Below are 12,606 nucleotides of genomic sequence, written 5' to 3'. Positions count from 1 at the left end.
TATACAAAAATATCCCAATCTTTAAACACCTCACGGAGCACTGTTTAATTCATCTTCCGCAAATGGAAAGAGTATGGCACAACTGCAAACCTACCATGATATGGCCGTCCATCTAAACTGACAGGCCGGGCAAGGAAAGCAGTCACCAGAGAAGCAGCCAAGAGGCCCATGGTAACTCTGGAGGAGCTGCAGAGATCCACAGCTCAGGTGGGAGAATCTGTACAGAGGACAGCTATTAGTCGTGCTCTCCACAAATCTGCCCTTTATGGAAGAGTGGTAAGAAGAAAGCCATTGTTGAAAGAAAGTCATAAGAAGTCCCGTTTGCAGTTTGTGAGAAGCCATGCGAGGGGACCCAGCAAATATGTGGAAAAAGGTGCTCTGATCACGAGACCGAAATTGAACTTTTTGGCCTAAAAGCAAAATGCTATGTGTGGCAAAAAACTAACACTGCACATCTCCCTGAACCTCCTCACCGTGAAACATGGCAGTGGCAGCATCATGTGGTGGGGATGCTTTTCTTCACCAGGGAAGCTGGTCAGAGTTGATGGGAAGATAGATGGAGCCAAATACAGGGCAATCTTAGAAGAAAACCTGTTAGTCTGCAAAAGACTTGAGACTGGGGCGTAGGTTCACCTTAAAGCGACCCTAAACATACAGCCAGAGTTACAATGGAATGGTTTAGATCAAAGCATATTAGAATGGCCCAGTCAAAGTCCAGACCTAAATCCAATTGAGACTCTATGGCAAGTCTTGAAAATTGCTGATCACAGACGCTCTGCATCCAATCTGACAGAGCTTGAAATATTTTGCAAAGAAAAATGGGCAAAAATAGCAATCTCTAGATGTGCAAAGCTGGTAGAGACAAGGGATGAGCCCGATGTTTGAGTTGAACGTAAGTTCGACTCGAACATCAGTTCAGTTGTTTGCCTAGTAGCAAACAATTTGGGGTGTTCACGGCAAATTCGAAAGCCACAGAACACCCTTTAAAAGTCTATGGGAGAAATCAAAAGTGCTAATTTTAAAGGCTATAATGCATGGTATTGTTATAAAAAGTGTTTGGGTCCTGCCCCAGGGGACATGTATCAATGCAAAAAAAAGTTTTAGAAATGGTCGTTTTTTCGGGAGCAGTGATTTTAATAATGCTTAACGTGAAACAATAAAAGTGAAATATTCCTTTAAATTTCGTACCTGGGAGGTGTCTATAGTATGCCTGGAAAGTGGCAAATTTTTCCCATATTTAGAACAGTCCCTGCACAAAATGACATTTCTAAAGGAAAAAAAGTAATTTAGAACTGCATAAACAGATGGCCCCGCCCCGTCTGACACCCCAGGAAAGCCATAGGGATTTCCTGTGCGTCAGAAGGGCGGGGTCATCTGGGAACATCATGGTGTGGCCCCTCCCTCGGTTATAAAATAACCGTCAAAGCGAAGACGCATCATACGGCGGAAGCCTCCGGTGGAGGCGGGTCAGTCACGTTTTTTTTTTTCCGGTCTGTCGGCGGAGCAAGAGAAGAAGAAGACTTTGTGGGACATCTTTTTTTTATTTTTTAATAAAGGACTTGTTCCAAGCCGTGTCTTGCCATTATTACCATTTTGAAACTTTTTTGTGAAATGGTAGGGGTACATTTGTACCCTGTTACCATTTCACACGGGAGGGAGGCCAGGATCTGGGAGTCCCCTTGTTAAAAAGGGCTTCCAGATTTTGATAAGCCCACCGCCCGCAGACCCCCACAACCACCGGGCAAGGGTTGTGGGGATGAGGCCCTTGTCCCCATCAACTTGGGGACAAGGTGCTTTAGGGGGCTACCCCAAAGCACCCTCCCCATGTTGAGGGCATGTGGCCTGGTATGGTTCAGGGGGGGCGCTCTCTCATCCCCCCTCTTTTCCTGCAGCCTGACAGGTTGCGTGCTTGGATGAGGGTCTGGTATGGATTTTTGGGGGCCCCCACGCCATTTTTTTTATTTTGGCATGGGGTTCTCCTTCAATTTAGGTCTAGTATGGATTTTGAGGGGACCCCCCACGCCATTTTTTTTTACATTTTGGCACGGGGTTCCCCTTAATATCCATACCAGACCTGAAGGGCCTGGTATGCAATTTGGGGGGACCCCCACACATTTTTTTTTTAATTTTGGTTAATATTCATACCAGACCCAAAGGGTCTGGGTGGATCCCATGCCGTTTTTTTTCAAAGACTTCTTTTGTATTGCCGGGACCGACAATTCATTATAGCTGCGAGTAGTATTAAATGACTTTTTTTCCTTTAGAAATGTCATTTTGTGCAGGGACTGTTCTAAACACGGGAAACATGTACCACTTTACAGGCATACTATAGACACCCCCAGGTACGAAATTTAAAGGAATATTTCACTTTTTATTGTTTCACTTTAAGCATTATTAAAATCACTGCCCCCCGAAAAAACTGACATTTTTAAAACTTTTTTTTGCAGTGATACATGTCCCCTGGGGCAGGACCCAGGTCCCTAAACACTTTTTATGACAATAACTGGCATATAAGCCTTTAAAATAAGCACTTTTGATTATTCATGTTTGTGTCCCATAGACTTTAACGGTGTTCGTCCAAATTTTTTGCCTGTTCGCATGTTCTGGATTCTAACTGAACTGAGGGGTGTTCGGCTCATCCCTAGTAGAGACATCTTCAAAAAGACTTGCAGTTGTAATTGCAGCAAAAGGGGGTTCTACAAAGTTTTGACTCAGGGGGGCTGAATACAAATGTCCCCCACACTTTTTACATATTTATTTGTAAAACATTTAAAAAAAACATTTATCATTTTCCTTCCACTTGACAATTATGTGCCACTTTGTGTTGGTCTATCACATAAAATCCCAATAAAATACATTTACATTTTTGGTTGTAACATGACAAAATGTGGAACATTTCAAGGGGTATGAATAATTTTTCAAAGCACTGTAAGTTAATCAAAGCAACTATATTTAACCAACCATTGATTTAAGCCTGAAAATTAGCATTTGGCTATTAGATGGCACTAAGTATCATAAAATAGTGATGGACGAACTTCCGACGGGACGTTTCGCGAACGCGGCCGATAGTTCGCGAACCGGAACGTTCGCGGCGGGCCCCATTGACTTCAATGGGAGGCGAACTTTGCAAACCTACAGGTCAAATTTGCAGCCACAAAATAATTACTAGCTGTGCAAACATAGTCCCACCACATGGCCAATGACATAACACATGTATGAGGTGAATCAGGGATCGACAACTACAAGCATTCTTTTTTTTATATGGGAAATTGTTGTGACAATTCAGGACTGTGGAGCGCATGAAGGCAATGGAGGAGAGGGAAGGTCAGGGTAGGCAAAGAAGAGGGTGCAGGAGATAATCACCAGCAGCGTGACATACAGCAATGACACCTGCACCGTGACAGAGTCATCTGACACCAGCACCGTGATAGAGAGCACTGACATCAGCAGCGTGACATAAAGCACTAACACCAGCACCGTGATATACAGCACTGACAGCAGCACCGTGATAGAGAGCACTGACATCAACAGCGTGACATAAAGCACTAACACCAGCACTGTGATATACAGCACTGACAGCAGCATCGTGATAGAGAGCACTGACATCAGCAGCGTGACATAAAGCACTAACACCAGCACCGTGATATACAGCACTGACAGCAGCACCGTGATAGAGAGCACTGACATCAGCAGCGTGACATACAGCAATGACACCTGCACCATGATAGAGTGATCTGACAACAGCACCGTAATAGAGAGCACTGACATCAGCAGCATGACATACAGCAATGACACCTGCACCGTGATAGAGTCATCTGACAACAACACCGTCATAGAGAGCACTGACATCAGCAGCGTGACATAAAGCACTAACACCAGCACCGTGATATACAGCACTGACAGCAGCACCGTGATAGAGAGCACTGACATCAGCAGCGTGACATAAAGCACTAACACCAGCACCGTGAAATACAGCACTGACAGCAGCACCGTGATAGAGAGCACTGACATCAGCAGCGTGACATAAAGCACCGACAGCAGCACCGTAAGCAGCCCCAGGAGGAAGTCAGCATAGCACAGGGATGGTGGGAGCCCCTCATAATGAGCATAGCACAGGGATGGTGGGAGCCCCTCATAATGAGCATAGCACAGGGATGGTGGGAGCCCCTCATAATAAGCAGCCCCAGGAGGATGTCAGCATAGCACAGGGATGGTGGGAGCCCCTCATAATAAGCAGCCCCAGGAGGATGTCAGCATAGCACAGGGATGGTGGGAGCCCCTCATAATAAGCAGCCCCAGGAGGAAGTCAGCACAGGGATGGTGGGAGCCCCCCATAATAAGCAGCCCCAGGAGGAAGTCAGCACAGCACAGGGATGGTGGGAGCCCCTCATAACGAGCATAGCACAGGGATGGTGGGAGCCCCTCATAATATGCACAGCAGAGGTACAGCCCCAGGAGGAAGTCAGCACAGTACAGGGATGGTGGCAGCCCCTCATAATAAGCAGCCCCAGTAGAAATATGACACCGCTCAACCTCTTCAAAGAGGAGGGTACGGGCATATAGTACGGTGTGCTTTTTTTGGACAAGGAAGTGAGCCAAATGAAGAAAGAAGGTCTCTGTGCTCGATTAAAAAAATTGTTTATAGACATATACATGGTCTACTGGTCACATGTGTTGAATTCCTCCAAGATCCATGCCTCATTCATTTTTAGTAATGTGAGGTAGTTAACACTGTCGTGAGCTAGGCGAGTACGCTTATCGGTCACGATCCCCCCTGCTGCGCTGAACGTCCTTTCGGACAGGACACTGGATGAGGGGCAAGCCAACAGTTCGATTGCAAATTGGGCAAGCTCTGGCCAGAGGTCAAGCCTGCCCACCCAATAGTCCAGGGGTTCATCACTCCTCAGAGCGTCCACATCGGCCGTTAACCCGATGTAGTCGGACATCTGACGGTCTAGGCATTCCCTGATGCTGGATCCGGATGACACCTGTCGATGGGTCGGCTGAAAGAATGACCTAATTTCCGAAGTCACCAACACATCTTCAAACCGGCCTCTTCTTGTAGGCGCTGTTGGATTGGTACCCGCAACTCCTTCTCTGGGAGTGGGAATTTCTCCTCTGCCAGCGCACGCAAAGGCAGAATGCAGCATTTCTCGAAGCAAGGCCTGGAAGTGCTTCATTCTGCCAGCCCTCTGTGACGGCGGTAACATTTCCGCCATTTTGTGTTTGTACCGGGGGTCTAAGTACGTTGCCACCCAGTACTGGTCCTTGACCCTTATGCTTTTTATACGGGGGTCCCTGTTAAAACACTGGAGCATGAAGGCCCCCATTTGCACTAAAGTGGAAGCGGTGTGGTGGCCTGGCTCCTGCTCATCATCCAGGATAATGTCGTCCTCTTCATTCTCCTCTCCCCATCCACGCACAACAACAGGGGTCCCAGAAAGGTTTAACGCATGCTCTTCTTGCTCCTCCTCATGCGCCCCGGCACCATCCTCCTCTTCAGACTCCTGTTGTTGACTTGTCTCAGATAGAGTAGCCCCCCCTGGAAATTCATCCAGCATTGCGACTTCCTCATCTTCCCGCTCCTGCTCCTCCACAGCTTGATCAATGACACGACGCAATGCACGCTCCATAAAGAAGGCATAAGGTACCATGTCACTGATGGCGCCATGGCTGCGACTGACCAGTTTGGTGATCTTCTCAAATGGGCGCAGCAGTCTGCATGCGTCGCGCATGAACAGCCACTGGCGCGGTGAAAAAAAACCCAGCTCCCCAGAACCTGTGCTGCCGCAGAGTTCATACAGGTAGACGTTAACTGCACGTTTCTGCTGGAGCTGCCTATCAAGCATATAGAAGGTTGAGTTCCATCGCGTCGGGCAATCGCAAATAAGACGTCTGACCGGCAGATTGTGTCGCCGCTGAATGTCAGCAAGGCGAGCCATGGCCGTGTAAGATCTTCTGAAATGGGCCGAGATTTTCCTTGCCTGCCGCAAGATGTCCTGGACCCCAGGGTATTTGACAAGGAATCGCTGCACGGCCAAGTTTAAGACGTGTGCCATGCATGGCACGTGCGTGATTTTGCCCTGTTTCAATGCGCTAAGCAGATTGGCACCATTGTCACACACCACTTTACCAACTGTCAAATTGAGCCGTGTTAGCCACTGATCTGCCTGTGAACGCAAAGCTGAAAGGAGTGCCGGGCCAGTGTGGCTCTTGGCTTCCAGGCACAACAGACGCAGCACGGCATGGCAACGTCTCACCTGGCATGTCGAATAGGTTCTGGGGAGCTTGGGCGGCGCAGCGGAAGAGACGCTAGCAGCGGAAAAGGAGGAGTGAGCTGAGGAGGAGAGGGAGGAGGATGGAGTAGGAGGAGGAGGAGGAGAAGAAGAGTCAGGCCTGCATGCAATCCGTGGTGGTAAAACCAAATCTACACGGGTGCCACAGGTTACATGCTTGACGGCCATCAGAAGGTTCACCCAGTGGGCAGTAAAAGTGATATACCTTCCCTGCCCGTGTTTGCTAGACCACGTGTCTGTGGTCAGATGTATCTTGGCACAGACACTGTGTGCCAGAGATACATTCACTTGCCGCTGAACATGGCCATATAGCTCTGGGATGCCCTTCTGTGAGAAATACTTCCTTCCTGGGACCTTCCATTGTGGTGTTCCAATGGCCACAAATTTGCGAAAGGCCTCCGAGTCCACCAGTTTATATGGCAGTAGTTGGCGGGCTATGAGTTCTGACAAGCCAGCCGTCAACCGTTGGGCAAGAGGGTTATCCGGCGTCATCATTTTTTTACTCTCGAACATTAGGCCCACGGAAGCCTGCCTTTTTGCAGAAAAACGTGAGCTTGGCGTAATGGAAGGTGGAGTGGAGGACAATTGTGAGGAGAGAGGAGAAGGAGAAGTAGAAGACGAGGCTGGACGGTGAGAGCCTGGAGTGTAGCTTTGTGTGTTCCGTTGCTCCCACTCGGCTCGGTGATGGCTGCTCATGTGCCTTCTTAAGGCGGTCGTCCCTAGCTGAGTGTTGGGCTTACCGCGACTAATGCGTTGACTGCAAAGATTGCAGATGGCAACGCTATTGTCAGCAGTGGACACGTTAAAAAAAGCCCACACTGCGGAGCCATGTGCCGGTGTCCTGGGAGCGCCAGATGTGACCGTACATGGTCGATGACTCGCTCCTGATACATTTGCAGTCTGCTTTGTCCCTCCTGTGCAAAGTAAGTTATTCCTGCTTCTCCTCCCTATCTGCTGGTCCATATCTCCCTCTGAACTCCCCTCCTCTTCCTCTCTTGTGGGCACCCATGTGACATCAGTAGACACGTCATCATCAACGTCACCTTCCCCACCGCTATAAGTAGAGATCTCGGAGTAGGCAGCAACACCAGGGACCAACCTCCTCCTTGGGCTAATCTGGGTACTGTCGTCAGACTGCTGAGTGGCGGTTGTTGCTACCTCCTCTTCCTGATCCAATACCAAGAGTGGCTGCGCATCAGAAATGTCTTGATATGGATCAGAAAATAATTCCTGTGACTCAAGCGGAAGGTATGTGGGTGTGGTGGTGTTGTTGGTGGTAGTGTCTTTGGGGGTGCACATAGCAGAGAGTGAAGAAGAGGGTGCAGATCAAGAGGATGAGGAGGGTGCAGAAGAGTAAGGCTGAGTGAGCCACTCAACCAAGTCTGGTGCGTCCTTTAAAGTAATTGAACGCACCTTCTGCAACTTCCCACTTTGGCTCAAGCCTGTTGCTCCTGCCCTACCCCTACCACCCCTGCGGAAGGGCCTGCTTCTTCCTCTGCCTGTCATTTTTTAAATGACCCTGTGACAAAACTCTCAGTCCCTATACCGATGAAGGACTGCTGCAGTATAGGGCAGCGGTCAGCAGTAGTGCACCTCAACCCTATGTATTGTGGACCTATACCAGTCCTTATAGAATGGCAGACTGTACCTCACTCAACCCTATGTACTGTAGTACCCTATAACTTACCAGTCCTTATAAGGACCTTTGTGGAACAAGTAGGTTGTGACTGATTAGCAGACTGTACGTCAGTCCCTATACCGATGAAGGACTGCTGCAGTATAGGGCAGCGGTCAGCAGTAGTGCACCTCAACCCTATGTATTGTGGACCTATACCAGTCCTTATAGAATAGCAGACTGTACCTCACTCAACCCTATGTACTATAGCACCCTACACCAGGTTATTACCAGTCCTTATAAAGGACCTTTGTGGAACAAGTAGGTTGTGAATGATTAGCAGACTGCAGCAGAAGGGCAGCAGTCAAGTATAATATTCTTTCTATATTTGGAAGAAAGAATATTATACGTGTACAAGCCTATTACCATACCACTGATACCAGTCCTGAAAAGAACCTTTGTGGACCTAATATAGTAACAGCTACTGATTAAACTGACCCTCACTGCCTCACACACTGCTTCCTGCCTGTCCCTATATAAACTGACAAAACAGAGGCTACTGGAACAATAACTGGAATATCACTTTTGTGGACCTGATAGTAACAGCTAATGACTAAACTGACTGTCCCTACAGCAGACACACCGTCCTGTCCCTTTTTCTAAACTGACAAAGACGCTCAGGCTGCTGCAACAATCAGTAGCACAGCAAACCTATATACACCTAACACCTATACCAGTCCTGAAAAGAACTTTTGTGTACCAAATAGCTAGCGATTTGGGTCACTGCAATCTCTCCCTGCTCCACACAGCAACCTCTCCCTATAGTGACAGAAGAAAGAATGTAAAATGGCCGCCGGATCGGGTGTATTTATAAGTTAGGGGGAATGTCCAAGTGTCCATGTGCTGTAATGTCTCAATTGGCTGTCCTGTACCCCATGATGGATGTGTCATCATAGGTCAAAGTTCTTTTACACAGTAAACACGGAAGTCCGCCGGGCGAACGGCGGCAATAGTCCGCCGATCGGGCGAATCACGAACAGCCGAAATTCGCCGCGAACCGTTCGGCCATCACTATCATAGAAGTTATCTCCATCTAATGAAAAAATTTTACATTTTTCATGTAACACTGGTATTTTTAAGACCGGACCGGGTGAGAACTCTGGAGAAAAGGTACATAGAGGGACTATATGTAAATATGTACCCACAGAGGAGTTACGGGACTCTGAGATAGACTCTCTCTCTGATATATCGGGAGATGATGACCTTTTTGAGACTATGTCCCAGGAGATGCTGTGGGCAAATGCTGATGATGTTGCCTCAACCTGTGATGTATCTGGCTGGCTAGCCATAAATTCGGGGAGTACATTGCCTCAGGCGGAAACCCCGGTCACTGTCAGCGAGACTTTGCCCAAGGATGCTAGTTTATTCGGGCCAAAGAAGTTACCCATTTATGCTATGGTGGCCATTGTATTACACAATGGTCACACTTTCACTCTCCTCTCCACTATCCCTTTCCTAACTTTTTATTTATTTTATTTGTGTTGTGTGAGTCACGTTTGTCACTTCATGTTTTGATGAGTAGGCTGTCGGTCCTCGGACCTATCCTGAAAGTCTTGTGGGAGGGTGGACATATGCCTTTTGGCTTGGTCCGCCCTCTATTGGGGGGTCTCCCTTCGGGGAAGCCCCATAGTACCTAGTACCTAGGAGGTTCTGTTTCGGCAGACCTTCCGGGGAAAGGAGGTCGTCCGGCTTCGGCTGGATGACCACTGATGAGTCTGGTACCTCAGTCCCTGTCTGGAGCCTAACGCCCCGGGGGATCAGGGTATGGTCCTTCCTAGGGAGGACATCAGACACCCATCTGCACTTTTTAGTGTGTCACTCTTTATGTGTGCGCACTTTTTTTATGCACCGGGTGGAAGTTTTTTGGGTGTGTTTTGCATGCCATGGGCTTTTTCAATTGAAAAAATGTATGCTATGGTGCAAAAGTCACCGATTTCATGTGTGCCCCCTGGATTGGGAAGTGCCTGATCTCTGCCGAGACTCGCCTGATCACAACGGTTACTAAACAAACGGGTGGCCATGGAGTATGGGCTGGAATTTCCTTACGTCCCCAAAGAAGTTATGCAGGAGATCGAGAGGAACAGAGAAAATTGGTACCCTGATGATGTTTGGGATTATTTAAAAGTGCCAAAGCCCTTCAGAAAGCCAGGGCGTTCTCCCAGCATGGATGATTGGTTTACTGGCTGTCTTCTACATTGGAGTTACGGGAGACACATCTATGCAGTAATCATTTGCCGGCCGGGTAAAGATAACATTGTGTACTTTATTACAACTGTGGATGCTAAAGGGAAAGCTGTAACTTTGCCTGATCCCCGCTTTTATTGGTGATCGATATTGGTGTCAGTTCTGGAAAGAACAATCTCTTAAAATGCAAGAACTGTGAGGAGTATAGCTAGGTAGTGTTAGCTCACAGAGAAAAGCTTCGGGTCAAGATTATCTACCAGCCACAGTACTTGCATAAAAGGACTTGTGTAATAATGTTTCTGCCACTAGATGGTGGAAGTTTGCACAACAGAGGTTGGACTTTTGCACTTAGTCTCTACAGACAAAGCAGGCGAAATAAAGTATAATTTCCACGGAAATGGGGCTTTGCTTCTTATTGTGTATACTGATTTGTACATTCTTGTTTTTTTCTGTGTGTTTTGTTTCAGGATTCAACTGGATCTACTATCAAGCTGCTGGAGAGTGGGTGGCCTAGATAGATAGTTAGGTGTGGGGAGTTATGTTGCTGTAACCGTTCTATGTGTGAAACTGTTAATTATATTATGTTTTGTCGACTTACCTTTTCCTCTTCCTATCCAAAATTTTGGAGTTCAGGTACTAGACTCTCAGGACTGAGAGTCTTTATTTTTTTTTCCAGATGATGGGGACATTGTCTAATGCAGAGGGGGGAGTATGTAGCGCTGGTATTTTTAATACCAATACTAGTGTATTTTTGTAAATTTAAGTTGTCTGAAGCTGCAGTTTGGCTCAGACTAATTATATCAAAGTTCTGGTTTCTGTACCAGTTCAGCTGGGTTGTGCTAGTTTCCACTTGGCTGTGGGTGTCGCTGTCACCACCTGTAAGTGTTGAAAATGCAACAGACTGAATGCATTGGGTACCCCTTTACTCAGAAATAGCCCAGTGGGAGTGGTTCACCTGCTGTGCATTCTGGGTAAGGGTACTTAAAGGGGTTGTAAAGGTACATTTTTTATTTTCTACATAGGTTCCTTTAAGCTATTGCATTGTTGGTTCACTTATCTTTTCCTTCGATTTCCCTTCTAAATGTTTTTTTTTCTTTGTTTTCTTTGTCTGAATTTCTCACTTCCTGTTCCTCCTCAGTAAGCTGTTCAGTAAGCTGTTCTGGCTGACTAACCACCAGCTCGGATGATGGTGAGAAGTTTACTGAGGAAAAACAGGAAGTGAGATATTCAGACGAAGCAAAAAAACATTTAGAAGGGAAATCAAAGGAAAAGGTAAGTGAACCAACAATGCACTAGCTTAAAGGAACCTATGTAGAAAATAAAAAATTTACCTTTACAACCCCTTTTAAGGTACAGGCGCCAAATTTTTGGGGTTCGTCATCCCAACCTCATGGCCCTCCTGGCCTGAGGTGTGTACTGCCTGTTTTTATGATGCTTCGGGGCCGGCTGGCCCGAGGCTTTGTAACTGAGAGGGTAAGCCCAAAAGTCTTGGGGCCTACCGATCCAGGGGTCGTCCTGTGCTGTCTTGCCTGTGGGGAGAAGCTAAGCGACTGGAGAATCCAGGGGAGGACTTTTTCAGGAGAGGACCGAGCAACAAGGCTGGTCTCTGGAAGGGCCTGGAGGACGCATCCCGGGTCACCTATCACACAGTATCGCTGGATCGGCTGAAACTGGTACAGTGTGACAACTCTTTAGTTTCTCAACAAGTTCCTAGTTGTGCTTTCCTGTGGCAGAAAATTGCACAACAATTTTGTTGAATTGACAAGTCTGTGCATCCCACCAGCTGCTAGGTCGGTGAGAGAGGCCTATCTGGTGATTGCTGGATCCAGTCTGTGGAAGCTGTTTGTCCTCTGGATCAAGTGAATACCTCTAACCCGCAATTACAAGGTACCTGAACTTCCCTTAACCCTCTATCCCTCTATTGCACAACTTCATGTTTCTTGAAAAATAAATCTTTGGAAAAAGGACTAAGGCCGCGTACACACGGGCGGACTATCCGTCCAACTAAGTCCGTCAGACAATCCGACAGACAGTCCGTCCTACTTTTGAATGAACGGACTTGACCACACACGACGAACAGACAGTCCGCTGAAAGCTTGCGCGATGACGTGTACAGCACGTACGACGGGACTAGAAATACGACGTCCAATACACTGCAATGCAACCTTCGGCCGTGTAAATCCTTTCTGAGCATGCGCCATACTTAGTCCGTCCAACTTGCCTACTCAGGAGCGGACTGTCCGCTGAAACCAAGTTTGGACGGACAATATTACGGAAATTCCGAAAGACTTAGTCCGCCAGACTGTCCGCTGAAAAAGTCAGCTGAAGCCCACACACGAGCGGATTGTCCGCTGAAACAAGTCCAAGTCCGTCAGACAGTCCGCCCGTGTGTACGCGGCCTAAGTGTCGGAGCTAACATTCTTTATTCCATTCCACAAAGGGACACCTAAG

At 47.5% G+C, this 12,606-nt stretch overlaps 1 protein-coding gene across 1 annotated transcript in view; it reads right to left on the bottom strand.

Annotated features, from left to right (window-relative positions):
• LOC143986882 (uncharacterized) overlaps positions 1–12,606 on the bottom strand; it is a 137,636-nt gene that overhangs the window by 66,898 nt on the left and 58,132 nt on the right. Inside the window, exon 17 of the mRNA XM_077485288.1 lies at positions 4,952–4,965. Coding sequence (XP_077341414.1) covers positions 4,952–4,965 — 14 coding nt within the window. The remainder of the gene's footprint in view (positions 1–4,951; positions 4,966–12,606) is intronic.

This window comes from Lithobates pipiens, unplaced genomic scaffold, assembly GCF_037356315.1.
Source record: "Lithobates pipiens isolate NorthernLeopardFrog02 unplaced genomic scaffold, aLitPip1_a1.2 Scaffold_18, whole genome shotgun sequence".
In the NCBI taxonomy this organism is placed as follows: Eukaryota; Metazoa; Chordata; class Amphibia; order Anura; family Ranidae; genus Lithobates; species Lithobates pipiens.
The sequence above is the reverse complement of the archived record's forward strand: the minus strand, read 5'-3'. Positions and strand labels throughout refer to the sequence as shown.